Here is a 26,243-nt window from a genome sequence, read left to right as displayed (position 1 = left end):
GAAGGAGCTGCAGGAAAGATGGAGAAAGACTTTGGACAAGGGATGGAGGGACAGGACACAGGGAATGGGCTCAGGCTGAAGGAATGCAGGGATAGGTGGGATATTGGGCAAGAATTGTTCCCTGTGAGGGTGGGCAGGCCCTGGCACAGGTGCCCAGAGCAGCTGTGGCTGCCCCTGGATCCCTGGAAGTGTCCAAGGCCAGGCTGGACAGGGCTTGCAGCCACCTGGGAGAGTGGAAGGTGTCCCTGCCATGGCAGGGGTGGAATGGGATCTTTATGATCTTCCAATCCCAGTCTGGGATTCTGTGAAATTCCAACCTCAGGCTCTGCTCTGGGAAGGGCAGCACAGTCCAGTCTGGGACAATAATGGAATCTGTTCTCTGTGCAGTTTGAACTCTGAATTTCCCTCTTGAAGGATCTATGAGAAGCCATATTCCTGAATTTATGGAATCCCAGAATGGTTTGGCGTGGAGGGGACCTGAAATCTCCTCTCATTCCAAACCTCTGCCCTGGGCAGGGATTCCACTCACTGGATTGTGTTCCTCAGGGCCCCATCCAACCTGGCTTTCCAGGAATTCCAAGAACCTTTCTCTGGGAAGCAAAGCACAGGAGAACGAGTTCCTTCAGGGTGAGGCTGCCCTGCTTTCCCCGTGTGCTCCCCATAACCAGAGCTGTTCTGTGCCCTGCAGGCTCTCGGGGACTGATGGACGTTTCCGACAGCCCGGAGAGAAACCCCTGCTCTCCTGAGGAAGAGGACCAGCAGCTTTCCGATGAGGAGGTGCTGAAGGAGAGTGGCTCAGAGCGGGAACTCGATGGGGAGGGCGGCCAGGGGAGCCTCCTGGGCGAGGAGGAGGATGCAGGCAGGGCTCTGAGCCGGGGGGAAGAGGAGAACCACTCGGATGAGGAGGATCGGCTGAGCGAGGCCAAGTCGCAGGAATCCGACACCAACGAGCAGAGCGTGGAGCTGAAGAGCCCCCGGCCCCACAAGGGAGAGGAGGAAGACAGGACAAATGACCTGGAAGTGTCCTCTGTCACCAGGGAGCTGGATGAGCACGAGCTGGACTATGATGAGGAGGTTCCTGAGGAACCCAGTGCTGCTGCTGCAGAGGAGGATGGGGAGAAAGCTGCTGGGGACGATGATGAGGAAGAGGAGAAAGGAGACGATGGCCCTGAAGACGAGAAGAAATCCAGCAGCAAAAGTGACGATGAGAAGGATGGGCAGGATCCCCTCAAGGAGAAGAAGAAAGAAGAGGACGATGGGGAAATTGATGATGGAGAAATCGATGTAAGTAGGAGGTGGGCAGAGCCCTGGGGGGGTTCAGAGCTGGTTGCTTCTCCCATTGCAGTTCCTTCCTCCTCCTGATGGGAGTATCCACGTCCCCAGTGTGCAGGGAACCCTTTTCCCTGGAGCTAAGGCCCTGATCTCAGGGACTGGGCCCTGGTGCCCTGGGCTGAACCAAAGCTTTGTGCCAGAGCCATCAAAATGAGCTTTGTTCCCTCTCAGTATGAGAAGACTCCAATGCTTTAAGAAGCTGCTCTGCCTCAGCTCCAGGAGGACTTGGGAATGATGCTGGCAGCAAATCCCATGGATTGGGTGTCCAGGATGAGGACAGATTGAGGGGCTGGTGCTGGAGGGTGTTTGTGGTGCTCAAACCATCAGGTGTGTGGGGAACCCTGATCCTGAGCTGCATCCACCTGGATGTATGGAAAGGGAATGGAAGGTGCTGGGATTTCTGGAAAATACCCAGAGGCATGGTTTGGGGATGGGGTCAGGGATGTGCAGTGTTTCACTGTTCAGGATATTCAGGAAAATCAGAAGTGGGGTTTAGTTGCAAGTGGGGATTAGCAAAAATATCACCTTTAGCCATGGTTGTGTTCAGCAGGGAGCTCTGCAGAGCAGCAGCTGCTTCGTGCAGCTTAACAACAATTTCCCTCCTTTTCCATGAAGAAAACAGCAAATTCCAGTAAAAACCCTCCTGTGGGCTCCTGGTCTGGAATTGCATCCCAATGGTGGGAGTGTAAAGAGAAATCGCTGGTGCAGAGTGCCTGGGCTGGCTCCCTGTGCCAGAATTCCACCTGCACAGGGCTGTGGGAATATCCTGGGGACATGCAGGGAAGCACTGGAGTGTGGTGGGGTCACTGCTGGGGCTCCTCAGCTGAGCAGGGGAGATGCTCTGTCCTTCCAGGCCCCATTCCTGTGGGTCTGACCTGGCCACAGGACCCTGGGAAGCTCCTGGAGCCTCACTGGACTCTCCTCCTTTTCTTTAAAGAATCATACTTTGTGTGGTTTTTTTTACTCTTCATAGTTCATTGACAAGTTTAATTGCTTTCAAAAATGACATAATTTTTCTTCTTCTTCTCTCGTGCCCATCCTGGCAGGTGATTTTGTTCAACACGTGTTTTCCAAAGGTTTTGTGTGTTCCTGAATCAGTCAGAAGGAATTCCAGCACGTTGTGGGCAAAAAAAAAAAAAAATTCCTGGAGTTCTGACTCCATGCCTGCTCCTTGATTAAAATATAAATGCTCTCCTTTGGAGCTGGAGGCATTCTTGGGAGCTCTCCTCACAAAGCAGGAGATGAATCTGTACCCTGGTTTTCATACATTAACTCATAACAGCATTCTCAGCTGCCTGATTCCAAGGAGACCTCCCAGAAATAAATACTTCCCCTTTTGTTCCAGACTTCACACAGCTCTTTTGAAAGCAGCAGAGTGGAGCTGGTTCTCCCATTCATGCAGCACTGAAAGGCAGCCCCACCTTTGGGGAAAACTTCAAGCTCTGCATTTTCTTCTGCTTTCAGCCTCCTGGCGTGGAAGGAGGGGAATATTAATGCAAATTTTAATTGGAATATAAGTGCAGGCTTTTAAATCCCTTGCTGCTGAGGACAGCTCTCTGTTCCTGGCTGGCTCAGGAATGTAGCAGGAGAGGCTCTTCACCCACCTCTCTTTGCTCCTGTGTTTGTCTACAGCCAAGGGATGGCTGTTTCCTTCTTTCCAGCTGCTCAGTGGATCAAAGGAGAGAATTTTCCTCATCTTTTCCACCCAGAAAACGGCTGTTGCCAGGCAGAGGGAAGGCCCATCCAGATGCTCCCTCTTCACATGTTTCACATGCTGAAAATAGGGAAATGCAGGCAGAGAGAGGGAAGACCAGGATGTCCTTTAGGATAAAATCGTGATTTCCTGGCCTGTGACACCTCTCTGGTTATTTCTACCTTTGCCTCCTGCATCCCCAGCTCCTTTTGGCTTTTCAAGTGCAGCCTAACAAAGCCAGGGAAGGTTGTTTTTATTTCCCCTTGGAGAACAGAAGAAAATGCTGGTACTTGAAAGTTCCAACAACTTTTCATCTGGAAGTGTTTCATGGCTGTTAGTTCTTAATCTTGGAGCAACCTCCAGCTATAGGAATTTATTCCTGGGGTTGTAGTCCCTGGGGATGAGGCAGAGTTTTGTTTGAGCTGGTTCCCAACTCCAGTGTGGAGCTGAGGAGTAGAAGGGAAGGTGGAGATGACTGGAAGAAATCTGTTGGACTTAACCTGAAAAGTTCATTTGTGAGATTGTCCCTGCAGAGGGACTTTGGACAAGGGTACGGAGTGATAGAACGAGGTGGAACTGGCAGGATTAGGTGGGATATTGGGAAGGAATTGTTCCCTGTGAGGGTGATGGAGCCCTGGCACAGGTGCCCAGAGAAGCTGTGGCTGCCCCTGGATCCCTGGAAGTGCCCAAGGCCAGGCTGGACGGGGCTTGGAGCAGACTGGGACAGTGGAAGGTGCTTTTACAGCCACCTGGAATCTTCTCTCTTCACCTTGTGAAGGTGCTCTGGGGCAATCCTTGTCACCTGACCTTGTTTTGTCCCCTGGTTTTGCCCCAGGGTGGCTCTCAGTGACTGATACTGGAGCAGATGGGGAAATGTCAGGTCCTGCAGGGAATGCCCCACATGAAATGTCAGCTCTGTCTGTTCCAGGATGATGACTTGGAAGAAGGGGAAGTTAAAGACCCCAACGACAGGAAAGTGAGGCCACGGCCCACCTGCCGCTTCTTCATGAAAGGTAACCACGCTCTGGGGCCTGGGAGGAGCCAGATGTGCTGGAATTGATCCTGTTTGGGGATTTTTTTTAGCTCCACTAAGCTGCTGTTACGTGATAAATTCTGCCCCAGGCACCCTCTGTGTCACCTTCCTGTTTCTTGGGGGCCAAAGCTGAATTTTCACGGAGCCACTACACAAAAAGGGCTTTGCCCTCAGCGTGGTGAGCCTGCAGGAGGTAAATAAAGGGAAACTTGCAGGGGGTTTTGGAGTAAAACACAGAGGTTGTGGCTGCCCCATCCCTGGAGGAGTCCAAGGCCAGGCTGGACAGGGCTTGGAGCAATCTGGGATAGTGGAAGGTGTTGGGATTGGAACTGGATGAGCTTTAAGGCTCTTCCAGCCCAAACCATTCCGTGATGCTGCTCCCTGCCTCACCACTGTTTGTTTGGGATGCACTGTGAAAGGCAAAGCTCCTGATTGGAAATGTTTGTCATTAACAAATGAGGATCTCATAGGCTTATTCCTGCATTTAATTACCAGTGTATGTCCATCCCTCTCTCCCCGCTGGAATAAGGTGAATCCATCCGTGTCTGGATCTGTTTTTCCCCTCTGGCAGGTGGAGAGTGACAAATACCTCTCCACGTGTGTGAAAACAGGTAAATCCCAACCAAGCTGCAGAGGAGAAAACTCAAACACCTCACACAACATTACTCCTTCAAGGATTTTAAATGCCTGACGGGGTTTGAGAAGAGTCAAACACCTCAAACAACGTTACTCCCTAAAGGGTTTTGAATGCCTGATGGGGTTTGAGAAAAGTCAAACACCTCAAACAACGTTACTCCCTAAAGGGTTTTGAATGCCTGATGGGGTTTGAGAAAAGTCAAACACCTCAAACAACGTTACTCCCTAAAGGGTTTTGAATGCCTGATGGGGTTTTTTGTGGCTGTGGGGCTGAGGTGCTGCTTGCTGGTGGAAGCCAGGGATCTAACAGCTGTGTGTTCCCACAGGGCACTGCACCTGGGGCATGAACTGTCGCTTTATCCACCCCGGAGTGAACGACAAGGGAAATTATTCCTTGATCTCCAAACCTGAGCCCTTCTCCCCCAACGGTGCCCCTCCCATCGGGCCTCACCCGCTGATGCCAGCCAACCCCTGGGTATGGAACCTCTTCTGTGCATTTATGGCTTCTGCAGCATCCTCCCCATCCCTGGAAGTGTTCAAAGCGGGCTTTTGGAAAGTGTCCCTTCCACTGGAACGAGATGAGCATCAAGGTCCCTTCCAACCCAAACCATTCCACAATCCTGGGATTTTTCTCCTCTTTTTTTGAGCTAATATCTCAGCAAAATTCAACCCACAGCTGCATGTGTAATTTTTTTAAGTGGAGATCTTGGAGTTGCCAGTAGAGGGGGGTAATTTTCCACGCTTTCCCAGCTCAGCTCTGCCGAGACGTCTCTGGAGTAACTCTGGGGTAGCTTTGCAGAGCACAGCTTTGCTGTTTAAAGCTAACTCGAGTGTCTTCTCCTGCTCTCCACCCCTTTCCAACAGGGAGGCCCAGTGGTTGATGAAATCTTACCTCCACCTCCTCCAGACCCTCCAACAGAAAGTGCCTGGGAGAGGGGACTCCGGCACGCTAAAGAGGTAAATTCCTTCCTCAGGGAATCACTGGCTGCCTCCAGAATCCACTGGAAAAGCTCTTTCTTGGAGCACAGGTGTCTTGCTCTTTCTCTATTCCTTTTGCCTTCTAACCTATTAATTATGTTTTGATGTACATCACAATTGTTAGACAAGAAGAGCTCAAATCCTGGTTTGGGGGAGGTTATATTTTTAAAATAATGGGAGTTTGTGGCCCTCAAGTCCAGCCCTCCACAAAGCTTTAAGCTGATCCAATTTCCCTCCCTTCAATCCCTGTTTCTCCAGTTTGTGATCACTGCAGGGGGGAAACTTCTGTTTCCTGCTGTTTTGAGCTGGTGGAATAGGGAATTAATCAGGAGAAGTCCAGTATCCTGCACATTCTGAGGGAAGAAGGTGCTCTGGCTGCAGGAAATCTCCCGAGGGCAGGATTTTGAATATCACAATTTCTCCCTGTCCCAGGAACCTTCTCTCCTCACGCTGTTTTTTGTGCTCTGACAGGTATTAAAAAAAGCAACCATGAGGAAAGAGCAGGAGCCTGACTTTGAGGAGAAGAGATTCACTGTGACCATTGGAGAGGATGAGCGGGAATTCGACAAGGAGAACGAGTTTTTCCGGGACTGGAATTACCGCATCACCAGAGACGTCCGGGACCCCGCGTAAGAGGCACTCCTGGGTTTGCTCCAGGGATAGCTGGGTGGGAATGCAGTGCAGTGAGGCTGGCTGGGGTTCACTTCTCCCTCCAAAATGAGGGAATGTCACCTCAAAACATGGGAATAGCTTCCACCAAGGGGGAGGTTAAGAACTTGAGCCGCCTCCACTTGCTCCAGTTCAACCCCACCTCCCTTCCCAGTCTCCTTTAACCCTTCCTGCCTCCAGTCTCCTTGGAATTCTGCTCCCTCCTGGGCTCTCTCCAGCTCTGCATTGCCTCCTTCACACCAGTGCATTCTTCCAGCTTTTTTTCCCTCTTTTTTTTTTCTTATCCCAACCATGAGAATTTAAAAATATTCCAGCTGAGGCTGCGAAGTTGGAGCGTGTTCGGTGTGCAGGAGCTGCTGGCCCCAGCTGGGGCTTCCTTTGCTCTGGTGCAGGACTGGTTTGACAAACACCTGAACTGGTCCCAGTTAAACTGGGCAGAAGCAAAGCTGGTACCTGGCCACAACCAGCACCCTCCATTTAAGTGGTCAGGTGATTGAGGGTTTTAAGGTGAAGTTTAAAGTGTTGGAGGCCTCAAACCCAGCTCTGGGAAATTGTTTGGTAGTTCTCGAGCCAAGAAAAAGAATGGGAAGAGAATTTTTGGGAAAGAGGCTTGGAATCTGCAGGGATAGAGGTGGATTTGTCTCTCCTTGCTCGTGCATCCTCTGTTCTTCCTACATGGACAGATAATGGAAATATTTCCACTCCCAGAGGGTTTGCAAGGCTTAGTTCTGTTTATTTTAGAGTGGATGAATTACAAAAAAGCCTCTAGAAAGGAGTGGATTAGGCTTTTGTTCAGTGTTCTTTGATTTGCTCAGGAGTGCAGTTCCTTTCCCTAATTTAAGAAAAAAATCAAACCCTGTCCTCAGTTCTGCAGCCTGAAAGAAAAGAATTTTCTAAAATATTAATATTTTCCTGAGTTTAATGAGCTCTGGATCCTGGCCTTGTGTTCCTCTCAGAGGCACCTGAGGTTTACCCCCAGTGTTCTGGGCGCTGCTCATCCATTATTTTTATTTTATGACTGTCCTATAAAATATACCAGCAGCATTTTGGGCCTCTCTGATGTAGGAATTGTTAAGAGCAGGCCTGGTTTTCATATAGTCCATAAAAAAATGTATTGGACATAACAAAAGTCATCTAACAACTGTAATTCCTGAAAACTCAAGGCTCTGTGAGCAGCCTGTGGCATTAAAATATTGCCATATTAAAATATAATTGCTGTGTGTGAAGGGAAAAGTTATGAATCCGCTGCTGTAAACTCTAGAAAATGCTGATTTTTCTCCCCCCTCCACCCAATTTATTGCCCAGTTGGACACTTTGCAGCCAACTGAGCCCTGGAAGTGCAGCTGGGATGTGGAAAATGCTTTCAGCACTGTCTTGTGACATGACTTGTCTCAGTAGTTCATGAATCCCTTTTTCTTTTTTGAATAACTATAGGGAGGTGGACATCAAAGAAAACATTAACTATGGGTAAGCAGGTCTTTGATTCCAGTACTGTTACAACTGTAAGAAAATTTTCTTTTGCCTTTTTTTTTCCATTGCAATTCCTCCAACTTCCGAGGCCACAGACCGACCGCTGTCCCCTCAGCAGCTGACTCGGTGGATATGTTGGATTATTTTGGGGGTGATACCAATTATTTTCTAATGATTTAAGCACTGAATTACCCAAACACACAGCAGTGATCCTTTCTGAAATAAAATAAAACCTTCCACAGTATTATAAGAAGGGGAAATTTGGGCTTGAGGCTGTGTGAAAAAGCAGAGTTTCCTTTCTGGTGTGGCTTGAGATGTTTTTCTGTCTCTTTGAACACCTGATGTCACTGAATCCAGGCTGGTTTGGGGTTGGCATCAGGAGTTTGTTACTGACTGAAGCATCCCAAATCCTGGTTCTCTTTTCCTTGGCTTATTTGTTTCAGTCCAAAAGAAAAATCCTAAATTATTTAAAAGCAGTGAAAGAAATACAGGTACCGCTGAACTCACAGGGCAGTACCTACATCTTAACCTGCTTTAGGTTATTTGGCACTTTGAAAATGCAAAAAATGACCCTTTATTAATTTTTTGTTTTTATAAATCAGAGTCTCATTATGGATAATGTGGAATTTGGGAGCACTTGCTGTATAATCTTAGCTCTGCCACCAGCTCCTCTGTGGCCCTGGAAGTTTCTTATTCCCTGTACCCACCTCCCCATCCTCACAGTGATCTGATATTTGCACTCCAGGTGGTTGGATGTTGTTGATGTTTGGGGAATTAAAACCATCAAACAAATAGAAATCAGGAAATGGAGGAAAGAGCTTTAAGGAAGGTGGAATTTCAATCCTTTTCCTCCCCTAAAAAACCCTGAGTTGTGCAGCTGTGTGTGTGCCAGGTGCTCACCAGCCCATGGCTGGGCCAGCAGCTGATTCCCACTGGAGAATATCAGCTGGAGAAGTGGTGCCTTCATTCCAAGGGGTAATTCCAGGTGCAGGGTGTTGCTGACCTGCTCCCAAAGCTCCACTTCTCCCTCTGGACAGCTCAGCACCAGCTCCTGTCCGCTGCTGGTGGCACTGGGATGCAGCCATCACTCCAGGGGTGGGGAACTGGGGGGGATCTCCATCCCTTGCACTCCTGAGGGTGTTTGGGATGAGCTGTGGGTGCATGGGCAGAAATCCCAGCTCTCAATCGGTGAGGCAGAGCACATCCTGCTCCCTTTGCAGGCGCTGGAAGTGGCTCTCCAAAACACCTTCTGTGTTTGCACCGCACCCGTTCGAAGGCTGCACTTTTGGTAGCTCTTCTTTTCGGTGTTTATCGAGAAAGGTTTGTGCTTTTCTCTGATAAGCCCCACTTTCAAATGGCTGTTTGGTTGGGCTGTGTAGAAAATAAACATCTCTGTGCAGCCCTGCTGCGTTGAGCGTGGTTTTCTTGTGGCGGTGACTGAGCTGACCTAGAACACGCAGTTTTTGTGGTGCCAGGGTGCCATCTCCCTCTCTCTAACATTCCCTGTTTTTCATTGTAGGCTTGATCCCTATGCAGATCCCTATTATGACTATGAAATAGAGCGTTTCTGGCGTGGTGGGCAGTATGAGAATTTCAGGGTTCAGTACACAGACCCCGATCCCTACCGTAACTACAGAGTAAGTAAGGAAATTCCCCCTTCCCCCTTTTTCCTTCCCGACTTTCTTCCAGGTTCTTCTGGGGCCCTTGGCAAGGTTCCAGTGCAGTGCTTGAAACAGGAGTTTTCAAAGAGTTAAATCTTGGCTTAATTCCAGCACAGAGCACGCTGGAGGTGAGGGGATGGGAGGATGTTCTGTTCCAGCACCATGAGGGTAAAAGCAGTGCTCCAGGCTTGGGAGCGAGGTTGGGAAGCTGCCTGATGGAAAAGGATGTGGGGTGCTGGCTGACAGTGGCTGAGAAGGCCACTGGGACCAGCCCTGGCACGGCCACAGCCCCAGGGCAGGGACTGTCCCCTGTGCTGGGCACAGATGAGGCCACAGCTGGAGTTCTGGGTCAGGTTTGGGCCCTGGCAGGACAGACCTTGAGGAGCTGGAGCACATCCAGGGAAGGGAATGGAGCTGGGAAGGGGCTGGAGAATTCCTGAGGGAGCTGGGAAGGGGCTGGAGAATTCCTGAGGGAGCTGGGAAGGGGCTGGAGAATTCCTGAGGGAGCTGGGAAGCGGCTCAGCCTGGAGAAAAGGAGGCTCAGGGGGAATTTCTGGCTCTGCACAACTCTCTGTCAGGAGGGGACAGCCAGGTGAGGGTCGGGTTCTGCTCTCAGGCAACAGGGGCAGGAGGAGAGGGAGCGGCCTCAAGCTGCACCAAGAAAGGATTGGGTTGGATTTTAGGAAAATTATTTCATGGGGAGGGTGTAAAGCATTGGAAAAAACTGCCCAGGAGAGTGGCAGAGTCCCCATCCCTGGAAGTGTTCAAAAACCGGTGGATGTGGCACTTGGGGACATGGTCAGTGGTGACCTTGGTGATGGTGCTGGGCTGAGGGTTGCACTTGATGACCTCAAGGTCTTTTCCAACCTTAACAATTCCATGTGTGAGATGTGAAGGTGGTGGTTCCTGCTGCTCCTGGGCTCCTCCTCAGTGTAGCAGTTGAGCACTGCTCTCCCATCCTTGGACATCTTGGAGAGTGAGGGAGTTTCCAGGAAAGAGCCTGCTCAAGGAAAGGGTTCCTTGTTAATTCTTGGGAAGGAGAGGGTTAGATTTGGGTAGGTGTGCTCTGTGTACCTGCAGAGGCTCCAGCCTGGCTGTGCAGTGCTGCTGGAGCTGCACGGTGGGATTGAGGCACAGGAAAGCAGCAGCCAGCTGCTGAAATCCCAGGAGTTGGCTGGTGTTACACCAGGAATGCATCTGGATGAAGACAAGGCTCTGAACTTTTCCCTGCTCTGAACTTTTCCCCTCATGCAAACTTTGTGCCTCTGGAGCAGTGACCAAACCCACCAGTCCTGCTCAGGGGTGAGCTTTCCATCAAATCCTCTCAAAAGTAGCTTTTCCTTTGCTCTAAATCCTCGTTTTCTGCAGAAGCAGTGCCCAGACAGGAGCCGGGGCCTCACCATGGCCGCACATGACCAATTATTTTCCTGGTGCTCATTTGCAAAGTTAATTAGCTGGTTATAGAAAGACTTGTAAGCATCAATACATTTATTTAATAAGCTTAATAAACCAAATTAATCCAAGTGTTGCCTTTGAAAACAACAGTTGTGTGGGCTGTGACGCTGTGTTGTGTCCAGGTTCTGCTCAGCAGGATCCAGGTTATTGATTGATTGTCATTGATTTGCAGATTATTGATCTCAATCCTTTGCTGAGGCAGGATGTCATTCCTGGCATTCCCAGGCTTGCTTTGCTGGGAGCTGCTCCCACAGCATCACCGTGGTTTCTCTGTTCTTTTTTCCAAGGAAAGAGAGCGAGAACGGGAAAGGGAAAGAGAGAACAGACAGCGGGAGCGGGAACGGGAGCGGGAGCGAGAGCGGGAACGGGAGCGGCGCCAGCGGGAGCGCGAGCGGGAGCGGGAACGGGAGCGCGACAAGGAGCGGCAGCGGCGGAAAGAAGAGTGGGAACGGGAACGGGAGCGAGTGAAGAGGGACGAGAAGGACAGGCAGCACAGGGACCGCGACAGGGACCGCGACCGCGACAGGGACCGGGAGCGCGACAAGGACAAGGACAAGGCGAAGCCCCGGTCCCCGCTGCTCCCCAGGTAAGTGCGTGCTGGGATCCGGGCTCGGCGTTCCCGCTGGGGAGTGTGAGTGCTGAGGAGAGGAGTGGTCAGTGAGCCTCGTGGCCGCTAAGTGGAGCTGAAACATCAGCGAAGATGAGTGTGCATCACTCCTGAAAGCAGGAGTGGCTTTTGGTATGGAGATGTTCGGCTCCTCCCTCTTCCCTTCGGGATGGAGAGGTTTTGGGAGCGTGAGGGACTCCTGCAGGTTGGTTCCCTGTGGTGACTCCCTTTGAGGCCTTGAGAAATGTCTGTCAGGAGAACCGGGGCTGCATTGGGAGTTTGTGGATAGCAAAAGTATCTGGAGATTTAAGTACAACTGGAAAAGGTAAAGGAATTGTCGTTGGAATGAGTCACTGCTCAGTGGAATTGCAGCATGAGGTCGGGTGTGTTTCCTCTGACCAGACATTGTGGAAATCCCGGCTGTGACCTGTATGAAAGAGAAAATGGAACCAGACTGAAAGTGCAGGGACTTGATTCCTGTTCTGTTCCTCTGTCCAATGATTTATGTACCCTGCCTTCCCAGCCTCCTCTGTCACTCGTAAAGCACCGGATAAATATCCCAGTGGAATGGAAGCTCTGACATCACAACCTCCTTTGGTTCAGAATCACGGAAAAGCATCACATTTTTTGCAGGACATCTTGGAGCAACCTGCTCTAGTGGAAGGTCCCTGCCCATGGCAGGAGGGATGAACCTCAGTGTCCTTCTCAACCCAACCCATTCCACGATTTTGTGATCTCCAGGAAAACTGCTTAACAGTTTTTTGGGAAGAGTGGCAGGCGGAGACTTCCACAGCGTGTGGAGCACCTTGGGGACACACAGGCACGTGTGGGGCAAAGAGAAGTGCAGGGAAGCTGTTTCCCAAGATTGATTGGAGCTTTTCCTGCTGCCTGGTGTCTGTGTTGTTCCTCTGCACTGGAGGAAGGTGCAAAACACGACGGGCATGAGGAAGAGCTGGATCGATGAAGAGCAGGGCTAGGAATGGCAGGAATGAGGCTCCACGTGGAATCGGGTGGTTTCAGGTGGGAGCAGGGCTTAGTCCTGAATCCAACCCAGAATTTTTATCTTTTCATTACTCAAAGGTTATCTGATTTTCAACCCTCTTTCCCAAGAGGAAGTGACAGTTTCAGAACGGTCTGGAGGTGCAGCAGCAGCTCCGGAGCAGTTATAGGAATACCATAATTACACGTTCCGTTTAATTATAATCTTCACTTAACAACCACGATTTGTGCACCTTAATTACCACATTGCCCGGTGGTTTGTGCTCTCCTTGGCTTGGTGATGGGACAGGTCTTGTCCAGACCCATGTGATTGGAGATGATGTCAATGAAAGTGATGTCACCTGCCTGGCAGCTCAGGGTCATGAGTCAATGACAGTCACTGTGACCCAGGGCTGAGCCCACTGCCTGCTCCTTCCTTGGCACTCCTGAGTCCTGGGGCAGGGCTCTGCTGGGAGAGTTTGGGCTGCCCAAAGTGTGCTGGGTAAGAGCAGTGGCCATGCTCACCCATCTTGGATCCAGCTCATTCCATGAAACCACTGAGATCCCAGAGGTGGGATTGACAGCGTTCATGGGTACACACTCCCTGCTTCCCTCTGGTGCAAGGCAGCTGGAGATGCCTCTTGTGTCTCCAAAACAGGCTCCTTGAGATGAATCTTGGTCATTCAAAATTAGTTTCTGATGCACCTCTTTGGTTTTTTTTTGTTTTAAGTCTGCAATGGAGAGAGAGTTTTCAACAGGCATGGAGTAGCAGAGCAAGAGGGAATGGCCTTAAGTTTGAGGGAATGCAGGGTTAGATGGGATATTGGGAAGGAATTCTTCCCTGTGAGGGTTGCCCACGTTGGAAGGACCCCTGAAGCCCATCCCATCCCCTGCCATGGGATTTCAGTTCCCATGGTGGACATCCATGTCAGCATGACCCCGTCACACGGCTCTGTAGGCGTCTGTGGAGAAAACAAACCTGCAGAAAGAAGTTTTGAAAAAGCTTTTTAACAAGTGAAAGCGTAATTCCAGCTTTTCCCTTGGAGGGCACATCCCTCATCCGTCACTTGGCGTTTCCCCAGGAGTCACTGTCACGCTCGTGCTGTGACCTGGCTCTGGGCTGTGTCCCACGTCACTCTGTCACCAGCTCCCAACTTCCTCATGGCAGTGCAGTGGCTCGAGCCGTCTCACCTTTTCTCCAGATACCTCCGTGCCAGGCTCCAGAGGGGCAGCTTTGGCATCCTGGGATTGAGCGGCTCCCGAGCTTGCTGAACGTGTCAAATCTGGGATTGCTCCGCGCTTCCTGGGAAGCAGGACGCACAGCAGTGCCCCTGCCTCTATTTATAGACTCTGGCCTTTCCCTAATTGCTGGATCCCAGCTTTTGGCAGGTCCAGCCTCTGCGGGCGGTGCTGGGGCTGGCTTACGCCACGGCTGCCCGTTAGCGTTCCTGCCGCTTCCTGGGCCCACGCAGAGCTGCTCGCTGATGGGCTTGGAGAGCTCCTCCATGGGGCTTGGAGAGCTCCACAGGGCTTGGAGAGCTCCACAGGGCTTGGAGAGCTCCACAGGGCTTGGAGAGCTCCTCCATGGGGCTTGGAGAGCTCCTCCACAGGGCTTGGAGAGCTCCTCCACAGGGCTTGGAGAGCTCCTCCATGGGGCTTGGAGAGCTCCACAGGGCTTGGAGAGCTCCTCCGTGGGGCTTGGAGAGCTCCTCCACAGGGCTTGGAGAGCTCCACAGGGCTTGGAGAGCTCCTCCATGGGGCTTGGAGAGCTCCTCCATGGGGCTTGGAGAGCTCCACAGGGCTTGGAGAGCTCCACAGGGCTTGGAGAGCTCCTCCACGGGGCTTGGAGAGCTCCTCCACGGGGCTTGGAGAGCTCCTCCATGGGGCTTGGAGAGCTCCTCCATGGGGCTTGGAGAGCTCCCCAGGGCTTGGAGAGCTCCTCCACGGGACTTGGAGAACTCCTCCACAGGGCTTGGAGAGCTCCACAGGGCTTGGAGAGCTCCTCCACAGGGCTTGGAGAGCTCCTCCACGGAGGTTGTGCAAGCAGCACTGAGCTTTGCCAGGGCAGAGCTGAGGATGTCGGTAATTCCAGGTCGCTCTGTCGGCGTTGGGGCTCCTGCAGAAGCTGGAGGAAGGAACAAACCAGGACCTACAGAATCAAGGGATGAGAGAACCCAAACAGCAAATAGCCAGGAATACAGGAACAAATTCCATTCTGCTGAAAGCAGGAAGGTTTAACCTGATCTCTGAACAGCAGAGGAGTTAAAGGCTGAAAGTGTGGAGAAGCCAGAGGTGTTCCCAGCATTGCTGGGTGTGGAGCTGAGGAATAGAATTTAGCAAAGATTTAAACCCTGATGCATTCAGGAGCAAGTGTTCCTCCTTGAACCTTTGGAAAGAAGAGGCTGCAGTGTTTGGACTCCAGTGGGATTGTCACATGTGGATTGGCCTTTTTTGAAGGAATTCAAAAAATTTTCTTCCACTACCTGTGCCAAGAAGGAGAGAGAGGGACTTTGAACAAGAGCATGGGCAAGGGGGAGATGGATTCAAACTGGCAGAGAGGAGGTTTAGATTGGATTGTGGGAAGGAATTGTTCCCTGTGATGGTGGGGAGGCCCTGGCACAGGTGCCCAGAGAAGCTGTGGCTGCCCCTGGATCCCTGGAAATGTCCTGGGCTATTGGAAGGTGTCCCTGCCCATGGCAGGGGGTGGGATGGGATGAGCTTTAAGGTCCCTTCCAACCCAAACCATTCCATGATTCTGGGAATGTGCAATTGCTGGTTTAGGTATTGGGTTTTTTTTCCCAAGCTTAAGATGATCACTCCAAGAAGTTTAAAATCTGAGATTGCACTGCTGGTAAAACTGTTCCTCCTCCTCCTCCCTCCTCAGGCATTGAACACTCAAACAAGCCAGGACACTTTATGATCAATTAGAGGGATAACTTGGCTGTCTGTCCTCCTGCTCCCATCTCCAGAACGAGTTCTGATGCCCCAGGCTGGGCCTGATTTTTGCTGAGTGCAAAATTCCTTCTTTTTCTCTCCGTCTTGCCAGTGGAGCTCCCTGTTGTGCAAAGCCTTTCAGGGATAAAAAAGTGACATGAAATATGTCCTCTGAAGAAACTTAGAGCAGTGCAAGATGTTCTGACCCTTAGCTGGGGGCAAAGGCTCTACACACTGAAATAATTTGCTTTAATCCTTTCTGTTGTTGCCATAGGCCTTTATCCCACTGGCATCTAAGGGCATCTGTTTGTTCCAGGAGCTGATGAAGCAACCCAGTGTTGCAGGGCCCGTTGGTGGCTGTATTCCCAAAGCACTGAGGGAGATTCAGGACATCATTCCCAAGGGGCAGCGCTGGCACTGATGTCCCTGTGAGCAGGGACAGGGCCCAGGGAAGGGCTGGAGCTGTCAGGGGAGGTTTAGGGTGGATATCAGAAGAGGTTCTTCCCCCAGAGGCTGCTGGCACTGCCCAGGGAATGGTCCCGGCCCCGAGGCTGCCAGAGCTCCAGGAGAGTTTGGACAGCACTCCAGGGGTGCCCAGGGGGGATTGTTGGGGGTCTGTGCAGGGCCAGGGGTTGGACCCACCAGAGACAGAAGGAACCTCAGTTTTGCTGCCCCTCAGCTGGGGTGGCACTCGGTGGTGTTGACCAAGCAGGGAGGGAAAAGATCCATGAGATGGGCATTGGTCTCTTTCCCACCTGGATTTCCTCTCCAAGGAATGCTGGGGGTTCTGGTGAGGAGCAGCATGGCAGAATGGAGTGAGACGCTGTCATCTCCACTCTTGGAATTTGTCCTGATGTCTGACCTAGAAGCTCTTCCCACAAAGACCAGACAAGCTCCAGGCTGTGCCTGGGGAGGCTCAGGCTGGACATGGAATTTCTTTATGGAAAAAGTGACTGGGCACTGGAATGGGCTGCCCAGGTGGAGCCCCCATCCCTGGAGGTGTCCAAGGGAGGGACTGGATGTGGCACAGGATGTGTTTGCAGGTTGGACTTGATGACCTTGGAGCTCTTTTCCAACCTCAGTGATCCTGGGATTCTCATGATACGGAGCCCAAATTCCATGGAACACCAGTGCCAGGTAGGATGAGGAGAAGGAGGGGGCTGTTGTCCTCAGAGATGTTCCCAGGAGGTGACAGCAGCTCTGAAGGTGCCAGGAAGGGTCTGACAGACCATCCTGTCATTATCACACACACCACACTTTTTTTGGAAGGAAGTTCCCTCCATCAGGACTAAAACCGATTAATGGAGAGCACTTAGGCAGCTATTAAAAACCAAAATAACCCTGGCAGTGAGGACTCAGCAAAGTCAGAAAGGACAGATCATAAATCCACATAAAACCTTTCCAACAAGGAACATTGAGCCTCTTCCCAGCTGCTCCCGAGGTGTCACCTGGAGCATGAGGTGCTGCAGATTCCAGGACAAAAGGTTACGTGATCCCATGGCCGTGCTCACCCTTGTGTTGTTTTCTCAGGCTGGTTCAAGTTGACTTTGTTAATCTCTGAGCACCTTAATGAGCAGGATAACCCAGGCTCTGGAATCAGTGCAGGTTATCCAGGGCCTGCAAGTCAGAAAGTGTTGGAATGAGCTTGATTAGATAAAGGAGTGGCAAAAAGAAGGGAATGCAAATGGAGTGATTCATGGTGGTGTGTGCACCACAAAGCAACTGAACTCGGGGTTTTTTTGGGAAGAATCTCTAATTCTGAGTGTTCTTTGGTCGTTGTTATCTTTCCTAAGGGCTTCTGGTGGTCTCCCAGTGCTGCCAGCTGGAGTTGTTCCCTGTTTTTTGGGTGTAGATGCGCTGAATGAAAGTAGCTGTCAGTTTTGGGGGGCTTAGTGATGGCATCTCATCCTGCTGCCAGAAGATGGGAGGATGGGGGATTTGGGATCCTCTTCATTTTCCCTGTGGGAATCTCAGTTACTTCCTAAAAGAAATCCTTCATTTGTTCCTGTTTGTCCTGCCACAGGAGGAGGAGCAGGCAGGGCAGACAGCTGTGTGCCCTTGCTGGTTTTAGAGTTGGGCATTGGTAAAACCCTGGAATGCCCTGATTTAGTCTTGTATCCATGAAAATTGAGTGAAGTGGGGGAAAACCAGCCTCCATCCAGGGGCATGGGTCTGCTCTGCAGGTGCCTGCACCTCCCTGGGCGGCTTCTTGGAGTGCAGGGAATTAAGGGAAGCATGACCCCGGGCTGAGATGGGTTTTATCTGCTCCAGCTGGAGCTGGACCTCTGCTCCTGCACACTCCAGCTGTTCCAGGAGTGCTCAGAGAAGGAATTCCCTTCTGTTCACATACAGAACACATCCTGTGCCACTCCAGGGTACTTTGGGATCCCAGTCCAGTGCCCTGCATGGAAGCTCTGCTGTGATAAACACGATAACAACTTGTTTACATCCCCGTTTTTTGTGGTGCAGCTGCCAGACAGAGCCATGGAACCTGCTTAGACAGCTCTGCTTTCATTTCTGCTCCCAGGACTTGGGGGAAGTTGGTGATAAGAACAGCTCTGCTCCAGATCCAGGCTGGGAGAGCTGGGGGTGTTCACTGGAGAAGCTCCAGGGAGAGCTCAGAGCCCCTTCCAGGGCCTGAAGGGGCTCCAGGAGAGCTGGAGAGGGACTGGGGACAAGGGATGGAGGGACAGGACACAGGGAATGGCTCCCACTGCCAGATGAGATGGGATGTTGGAAAGGAATTCTTCCCCTTGAGGATGGAGGTTGCCCAGAGAAGCTCTGTTTGCCCCTGGATCCCTGGAAGTGCCCCAGGCCAGGTTGGATGGGACTTGGAGCACCCTGGAATACTGGAAGATGTCCCTGCCCAGGGACTGGATGAGTTTTAATGTCCCTTCCCACCCAAACCATTTTGTCATTGCATGATGATTAAGTCTGTGAATCAAACCAAGCCTTCCAAGTTCTCCACAAAAAAATTCCTGCTGCCTGGAGTTTCTGTTGGTTCTTGAGCTGCTGCCTCCAGCAGCAGGAGAAGAGTTTTGTCACCCTAAATTGAGAGGAAGGGCAGGGAGTGACTCAGATGTGGATCTCAGGGAATGTGATTTTCTTTGGCATTTCAGAGATGGAGTTACTGGGAGATCCCCCAGCCTGGATTTTAGTGGAACAAGGTAATTCCAGGGCAGGATCTCTACCTCCTGCTCATGGAGAGGAGGCTCTCCAGGCAAATGCTCAGCCCTTAGGGGAGATGCCATCTCAGATAGCTTTATCTCCCTGCTGGGATGATTTCATCCTGGAGGTTCAGATTGTATCTCCGCTCTTTAATTTCCAAGCCTCTCCCCATCAGGCTTTGAAGAAATCCTTCCTTTTTTTTTTTTTTTAATTTTTTTATTTTTTTTTTAAGTGACTGATAGCAGCTTCAGATGGAAACATCTTGACAAAAGCATTTTCCCTGCTAATATTTCACCAAGATCAATGGGCAGCAGCTCCAAGGCCCTGTCCTGGACACACGTAGGTGACTTTCCAGAGCTGTTGTCCCTCTCCATTACTCCAAGATAGGAAAAGTTCCTGCGTGCTTGCACTCTGCTGGAATTTATTTTGCAGCAATTCCTGGTCCCTTCACAACTGCCTTGGCACATGGCTCCAGTCATTCCTCGAGTCCATTTCCTCTGGAAAATTCCACTTGCCGCTGAAGGAAAAGTGGCGCCGCTGACGCAATCCCAGCTTTCCTGCGAGAAGCACAAACGCTGTTAAATCATCCCTGGACTTTCCTCCTGGAGAAAACTGAGCTGGAAGAGCAGCCCTGGAGCCAGGCTGACGTCACTGCTGCCCAGGGGTGATAAGGTTTGGTTCCCTGTGGGAGCTGTGTCCCATCCCACGGGATGGGGAAGGACAGGAAACGCTTTTTCCCCTCCAAGATTAGAAATGCTTCGGCAGCACTTGCATAATACATGAGGAGAACTGGGCAGCCCTTTTATTCTCCCCCCTCCAAAGCTTTGCTGGGTTCAGAGACAAGCTTCAGCCAGGGTTTTTTTGGGAGGCAGGTTTTTTTGGGAGCTGGCTGAGCCAGGCTGGGGGTGCTGCCAGCTGGAGCTGCCTCTGCTCCTCCTCTCCCTGCCAAAGCCACGTTCAGCTTTGCTTCTCCTCCTGATTGCTGTCATTACATTCCAGCCAAATGGGCATCAGCATGTTCCTTCTGCAAAAGAAAATTTTCAGTTGTTTTAAGGGTAAAATTGCCTTTGGAAGCTGCTGCCCAAGTGATTCTTGAGGATCTGGAAATTCAGGTGCTTTTGGTCACTCTTGTCTTGTCTCTTCTTCCCTCTAATGAATTTTTTTAAAACCTTGTGAAAGAACCTTAAGAGTTAATTCTGAAATATTTCAAGTGTTTCCTGAAAGTTGGAATCTGGTGAAAAAGATGGGGATGAACACGAGAGCGTGCTTCTGTGCTGAAATGTGTGAGGTTTGGCAGCAGTGCTGAGGGTGAGGATGAACTCCTGAGCTGATCCCGTGGCTCACCAGCCCTGGAATTCTTCCCTCCTTTTCACCATGGCAGGTGGATCTCACTGAGCCGGCAGCAAACCATTCTTATTTTTTTAATTTATTGAATTAAGGAGCTGGGAGCTTCACCAAGCGCCAGATCCAGCACAAAATGAGCTGGCTCTAGGAGTGAAAGTGAGGAGAAATCCTCGTCTCCCAGCCGTGGGACTCGTCCAGGCTGTGAGTGGGATGTTCCTCTAGGGAGCTGCTCCAGCTCCTTTTCCATTCTGCTCCTGAATTCCACTGGAGAAGACGAGTCCAGCAGCCTCAGATCCCAGTTTTGGGTCGAGCGAGTTCCTTTGGTGATGCCACACATTGGAAGCTCTGAGGAGAGGCTTTGAAATTGTCCTGACAGGAGCAGCATCTTCTTTTGTAGCATTTAGTGCTGAGTCAAAAAGCCAAGCACACCCCAAACTGAGGCTTTCTGTTGTGGTTTTCCTGGGGAAAAACCTTTCCTCCAGAAAGTGACTTCATCCAGAGGGAATTGCATCAAACCAGGTAATAGGTGCAAGTAAAAGAGATTTGCTTTCAGAGTCATCCCTGCTCCCAGCTGGCGCCCAAGCTCTGCAGTTCGGCTGGAGTTGTTCCAGCTCCCAGGATCTGCTGTTGGATGTGAATTTGAGGTGGTTTTAAGGGAGAAGAAATCCTGTAGGATGCTTTTCTCTCTGCAGACTGGTTCAGGAGAGGCACAGGGGCATTCATTAGTTCATGGACTCATGGAATATCCTGAGCTGGAAGGGACACACAGGAATCCTCAGCCCAATGCTTGGCCCTGCCCTGGACACCCCAAAATCCAGCCCTGAGCGCTGTCCAAGTGCTCCTGGAGCTCTGGCAGCCTCAGGGCTGTGCCCATTCCCTGGGGAGCCTGGGCAGTGCCAGCACCCTCTGGGGGAAGAACCTTTCCCTGAGATCCAACCTCAACCTCCCTGCCACAGCTCTTGGCTTTCAGACTCGTCATTTTGGGCACTGCAGGAGAAACTTCTCCAGAGGTTTTATCCTGGATAAAGCTGCCTCTCTGCCCGCCTGTGCCAGCAGAATATTCTCCCTGCACCTCCCAAAGCTTCCCACGGGAAGGGCCATTGGATCAGGATGTGGGGCATTATCCGTGAGCATCCTCACGTGGTTTTCTCTCCTCCTTTCCTTGCTCTTTATCCTGCTGCTTCATGTGAGGCATGCAGGCTTTTCCCAGTCTTCATTTTCTTCTTTCTCTGCACTTGGTTGATTTGAGGATATTCCAGAGGTTAAATTGGCAATTCCAAATGGATTTGTAAAGGAGCCCTTGAACCCAGCTCGGGCTATTTAATGTTATCAGGTTATAAAGAATAGGCCCAGTGTGCCTCAACCCCATATTCCAAGTCATGGTGTTTCTCCAAGATGAAATACTCATGGAATTGTGGCAATAACTTGGAAAACTTGATGAATGCACTGCAAATCCCCCATGCTGAGTTAAACAGTTTGTGTTGGAGCAGTGCTGGGAAAGGGGGAGGATGGAATGGGGCTGCTGGAATAAAGCTGAGCCATGACCCTGCCTGGGACTCCCTTCCCGGGCACTCAGCTCCTCTGTGTGGGATGGAGGCATCCAGTTCTCTGCTGGAGCTGGCATGAGATTTGTGGAAGGGTGAACGTGAAAGGAGGAGTTTTCCTCTGAATATCCCAAGGGAGTTGTGGGACAAAGAGTAAAATTGCTTTTACATCAGCAGAGATAAGGACAGAGTCAGATGCTGGATTTTTAGGTCAGCACATCCCAGTCCTGGGCTGGGGAAGAGGAAACTCGGCCAAAAAGGAGGGGATGAGGATTCTGTGAGGTGTGAAGTCTTCAAAGGACAGGCTCCTGACCAAGAGCTTTTATTATCCTGGGGTTGGTTGAAGTGTTCCTGGAATTATTAGAAAACTCAGAGGTGGCTTTTTTATCTCAAAAAGGTAGAGGAAGTTGTGTGGGGAGTGGTTGCTTCAGTGGTGTGAGTAATGGGGTGGTACTGGCTGCAGCCAGCGGGGAAGGGGCCGTTCCTTCCCCAAATTCCCAGGGAACTCACTGCTTTGAGGAAAGGAATAAATGCATCATTGTCCTGCCAATTTGGTGAGTGCAAGAGACTTCAGAAAGATTTAATCCCTCACAAACTCTGCCTGAAACATCAGGGAGAATCCTGGGGAGAAGGTTAGAGTGAGGACAAGGAAAAATTCCAGGTTAAATCACCCAAGAGATAAGAGAGGTAATAAAGCCTCGGCCTCAAGAAACTCATCCTGGAGTGCTTCAGGAAGTGTCTGGTGCAGGTGCTGAAAAGTTGGCCCTGAATTATTTTCAGAGGGTTGGAGAGGAGAAAGAAAACCTGGAGAACCCAAAAAAAAAAGGGGAAATGAAAGTGGGACCCTTAAAAGGGAAGGCAGGAGATGGAGAGTGAGGCCTGGCTGGACACCTCGTTTGGTGGTGTTTGAGCACCCAGAGAATAACCCAGGGGTAAAACAGCCTGGTTTGTGGCCAGCTGGGGAGGGAACTGTCCCCTTTGGAAGGGTGACAGGTCAGCGTGTCTCAGCCTGGGACAGCCCCACGGGGTGTCCTGGTAATGGGAACATGGGAGTGATCCAGGCTGGGCTTGCTCCAGCTGTGTGCTGCTCTAGGGAGCACCAGGTTTTCCATTCCCTTCCCTCTGCCTTGGAGGCCAAGAGCTGAGCCTGGAATCAGCCAGGAGGTCACAGAGTGCTCAGTGGCACAAAGGAGTTCACAAGATTGGTGCTTTGTTGCTTTACAGAGCAGCACTGGTTTGTAACTGGTTCACAAGCTGAGAGTTCTTGTAACCCCTCATCACCCCAAAATAGTGCTGGAATCCCACAGGGGAGATTAGGAGCTGTAAGGAATTCATATAAAAGATAAATTCAGGATTTTTTCCATAGCCCTGTATGTTTATTTATCCATTTTATTACAATATATTTCTCATTTCTGCTATTTTTCCCTGTCCCTTGTGTACCCACCTTTCCAAACCCCCCAGAATCCCAGCTGCTGACCTGCTCCTTGTTTTCCCTGTCCCTTGTGTACCCACCTTTCCAAACCCCCCAGAATCCCAGCTGCTGACCTGCTCCTTGTTTTCCCTGTCCCTTGTGTACCCACCTTTCCAAACCCCCCAGAATCCCAGCTGCTGACCTGCTCCTTGTTTTCCAGCCGCCAGCCCGAGCCACCAAAGAAGGACAAGGAGGCCACGGCGCTGGGCAGCGCTCCTTCCAAGCGGGCAGATGAGTGGAAGGATCCCTGGCGCCGATCCAAGTCTCCCAAAAAGAAACTGGGAGTGTCCGTGTCCCCCAGCCGGGCACGGAGGCGCCGGAAAACCTCGGCTTCCTCAGCATCCGCTTCTGGCTCCTCAAGGTGAGGCAAGGAGGAGAGCCTGGCACGTCCTGGGATGGGATGTGGCTCCTTCGTGGCCAGGGGAGGTGTGGAGGTGTTTGGAATAGGTTGTCCAGGGGGTTCTCCATCCCAGGGATAGTGGAACCCTGCTCGGTGGAACTGGATGGTCCTTAAGGTCTCTTCCAAACCAGAGCATTCCGTGGTTTTATGTTTGGGAAAGCAGTGCAAGACTTGCTGCTCAGAGGATGTGTAGTGGGATGGAATCCAAAGCAGGCAGGGAGCTGTGACTGTTGGAGATCAGGAAAAGGCAAATCCTTGGAAAAGCCACTTTTCCAGCGAATTAGAGCAGGATGCAGTCCGCATGATAGGAACTCACCTTGATGAAAACTGACCTCAACAGGAGCAGCAAGAGCTGGGAGCTGTAAAAATTGGATCCTGGTCACTCTGGGGTGCATGGAGGGAGGAGTTGAGCTCCCTCCAGTAAGAGCAGGTTGATGCTACTGGGAGAACTGGGATTGTGGGGGTTTGGCAGAGCCTTGGAGGGCTGGAATGGAGCTTGGAAAGCAGCAGTGTAAAACAAGATAAAAACCACCTTTCAGAAAGAAACTGCCTGAATCTGGGAGCCTGGAGGCACAAACTGGATCCATTTCCTTTAAATGCTTGAAGCTCCTGAGAGAGGGGGGAGGTATCCAGGAGGAATGAGGAACACCTTAAATTGGAGATAGACATCTAAAAGCCAGAGCCCTCCTGAAGCAGATTTTCCTGCTGGGATCACTGCACCCAGTCAGGTGATCTGTCAGGGGATTGTCCTGTGAAAAGGCACAAAACACATGGAAGCAGTTCCCAAAAAGGATGGAAAATCAGTAATTAAAGGAAGGGAGGCTTATTTAAGGGTGCAAAGAGAGTAGCAACAGCAGGATCCTCCCTAAAAGAAAGCAGGGATTTGAGGAGAGGCTGTAAATCCTGACAGTTCCCCAAGGAGAAGGCTGGTGGGGTTTGGAGCAGAACTTGGGGAGAACATCTTTGGAAACAAGACCTTGGGGGCTTTTCAGCAAGCTCTGAATTTTAATATTTCTCTTCCAGGTCCTCTTCTCGTTCATCCACCTACTCTGGGTCCGGCTCCTCCCGCTCGCGCTCCCGATCCTCCTCCTACAGCTCCTACTCCAGTCGCTCCTCCAGGCACAGCTCTTTCTCAGGCAGCAGGTCCAGGTAGTGGCTCCTGGGACTGGGAGCCAACGGTGGGATGGTTTCCAAACAGTTCCTGACAGTTTTGCTCCGTTGAAATAAACCATTCCAAGCACTTGGCTGAGCGAGGCAGGCTGTGGTTGTGGGGTGAAGGAGATCTGTCAGCCACCCCCTCCTCTCCCCGGTGCTCCCAGCCACGGGTGCAGTGCTGTGGGGCTCTTTCCCATGCCAGTGGTGGATTAACATTCCCATCATTTGCATTTTCTGATTGGAAGAAGTTCAGCAGCTCTTTTCTATGGCGCTGGAATTTCTGTTTCAAGAGGCAAATCTTGTTTCTTTATTAAAGGAGTTGTGTCTTGTGATAGTCCTCACACTTCAAAGTAGCAATCCAGTGTCCCGTGCTGATTAAGATTTATTCCTCTGCAACTTCCTTGCCCCTGCAGACAGTTTCCCAAGTCTGGAATATCCACAGTAGGAGAACTGGCTCCTTAGATAGGAGCTGAGGCCACACAGGTACCCAGAGCAGATCCCACAGGTGATGGCAGAACACACACTGTCACTTCTGGAGGCTGCTTTCTCCTAGCAGAAACTCAGCTGGGAGCTGATTCCATCTGGGAAGCAGAATGAGCTTCCCCATCCATCCAGGGGCAGGACAGTGTGGGTGACACCCTGCCTGAGGTGGCAGAGTGAGCTGAGCCCAGCTGTCCCCAGAGGAGCTGTCACACAGGAGCGCTGAGGCTCTGGGGTGAATCACCCCAACACCAGCATGAGCTCAAGAAACAGCTCCTGCCCTTGATGGTCACCTTTGGGATGCACCACTTGAAGCATCTTCTTGTGTCCCAGAAATGACAGATCAGTATTAGGTTTGGGTGTATTTTTTTTTTTGTCTCTCTCCCAGGTTTCTTTTGGTTTTGTTGCTGTTTAAAGGATGAACTGCTCTAGGGACACAGAGTGATGAACATAAAACTCAAAATCCTACTTCCTTTCCTGTGTATTCTCCCTGAGGAGAGAATAGAGAGGATGGAGGCAGTGGAATGTGGAATATCTGGAGTGCCTCTTCAGGCTGATCCTGTTTTTGCTTCCGTTTCCTACTTTTCCCACTGTCTGACGACAGAAATTAAGTTTTGTTGCATGGAGTCCAAATAAAAAACCAGGAGAAGCTCAGGACAGGTTCCTGGGGAGGGGGGAGTGGTGGCTGAGTGCCCTGAGAGCCAGGAAAAGCTCCTGCAATCCCAGAGCCTGAGCTGAGTGATGTCTCCTTCCTTTCCAGGTCAAGGTCCTTCTCATCTTCTCCCTCTCCTTCTCCAACACCGTCTCCTCACAAGCCACTGGCGAAGGCTAAAGGGGAATTATTGCCACCTCCTGGGAAAGGGTAAGGATCCCTCTTCCTCTGGATAGCTCTGAAGAGAGTCCAGACAAACCCTTCTGACCTTCAGGGGCCTTAAGCTGAAGGAATGCAGGATTAGATGGAACATTGGGAAGGAATTGTTCCTGTGAGGGTGGCCAGGCCCTGGATCCCTGGAAGTGTTCAAGGCTGGATGGGGCTTGGAGCAACCTGAGATAGTGGAAAGTGTCCCATGGCAGGGAGTAGAGCAAGAATTTTGTGGTCCCTTCCCATTCAAACTATTCTGGGATTCTAAACCTGACAGAGTTAAGAAAGGTGCAGAATACAACCTTTATTGAAGAGTTTTTAGCTTGGCAAATTTAATTAAACAGTGAGACTTTTTCTTATTAAATCCAAGTTA

General features: G+C 51.0%; 1 protein-coding gene across 4 annotated transcripts in view; it reads left to right on the top strand.

Moving 5' to 3' along the window:
- ZC3H18 (zinc finger CCCH-type containing 18) overlaps positions 1–26,243 on the top strand; it is a 42,179-nt gene that overhangs the window by 5,160 nt on the left and 10,776 nt on the right. For 3 of the 4 annotated variants that reach the window (XM_014257153.2, XM_014257154.2, XM_014257155.2), the window contains exons 2-12: positions 689–1,284; positions 3,954–4,038; positions 5,021–5,169; positions 5,559–5,651; positions 6,144–6,301; positions 7,776–7,808; positions 9,331–9,448; positions 11,215–11,513; positions 23,134–23,334; positions 24,397–24,522; positions 25,769–25,870. In XM_014257153.2, the coding sequence (XP_014112628.2) occupies positions 703–1,284; positions 3,954–4,038; positions 5,021–5,169; positions 5,559–5,651; positions 6,144–6,301; positions 7,776–7,808; positions 9,331–9,448; positions 11,215–11,513; positions 23,134–23,334; positions 24,397–24,522; positions 25,769–25,870 (1,946 nt within the window). In that variant the 5' untranslated portion in view covers positions 689–702. The remainder of the gene's footprint in view (positions 1–688; positions 1,285–3,953; positions 4,039–5,020; positions 5,170–5,558; positions 5,652–6,143; positions 6,302–7,775; positions 7,809–9,330; positions 9,449–11,214; positions 11,514–23,133; positions 23,335–24,396; positions 24,523–25,768; positions 25,871–26,243) is intronic. The other variant, XM_014257156.2, reaches the window with a different exon arrangement.

This window comes from Pseudopodoces humilis, chromosome 14 (assembly GCF_049639895.1).
Source record: "Pseudopodoces humilis isolate 2021_Gansu_Grassland_sample_001 chromosome 14, ASM4963989v1, whole genome shotgun sequence".
Taxonomy (NCBI): domain Eukaryota; kingdom Metazoa; phylum Chordata; class Aves; order Passeriformes; family Paridae; genus Pseudopodoces; species Pseudopodoces humilis.
Note: the sequence above shows the minus strand (reverse complement) of the source record. Positions and strands in the feature narration are given on the sequence as shown.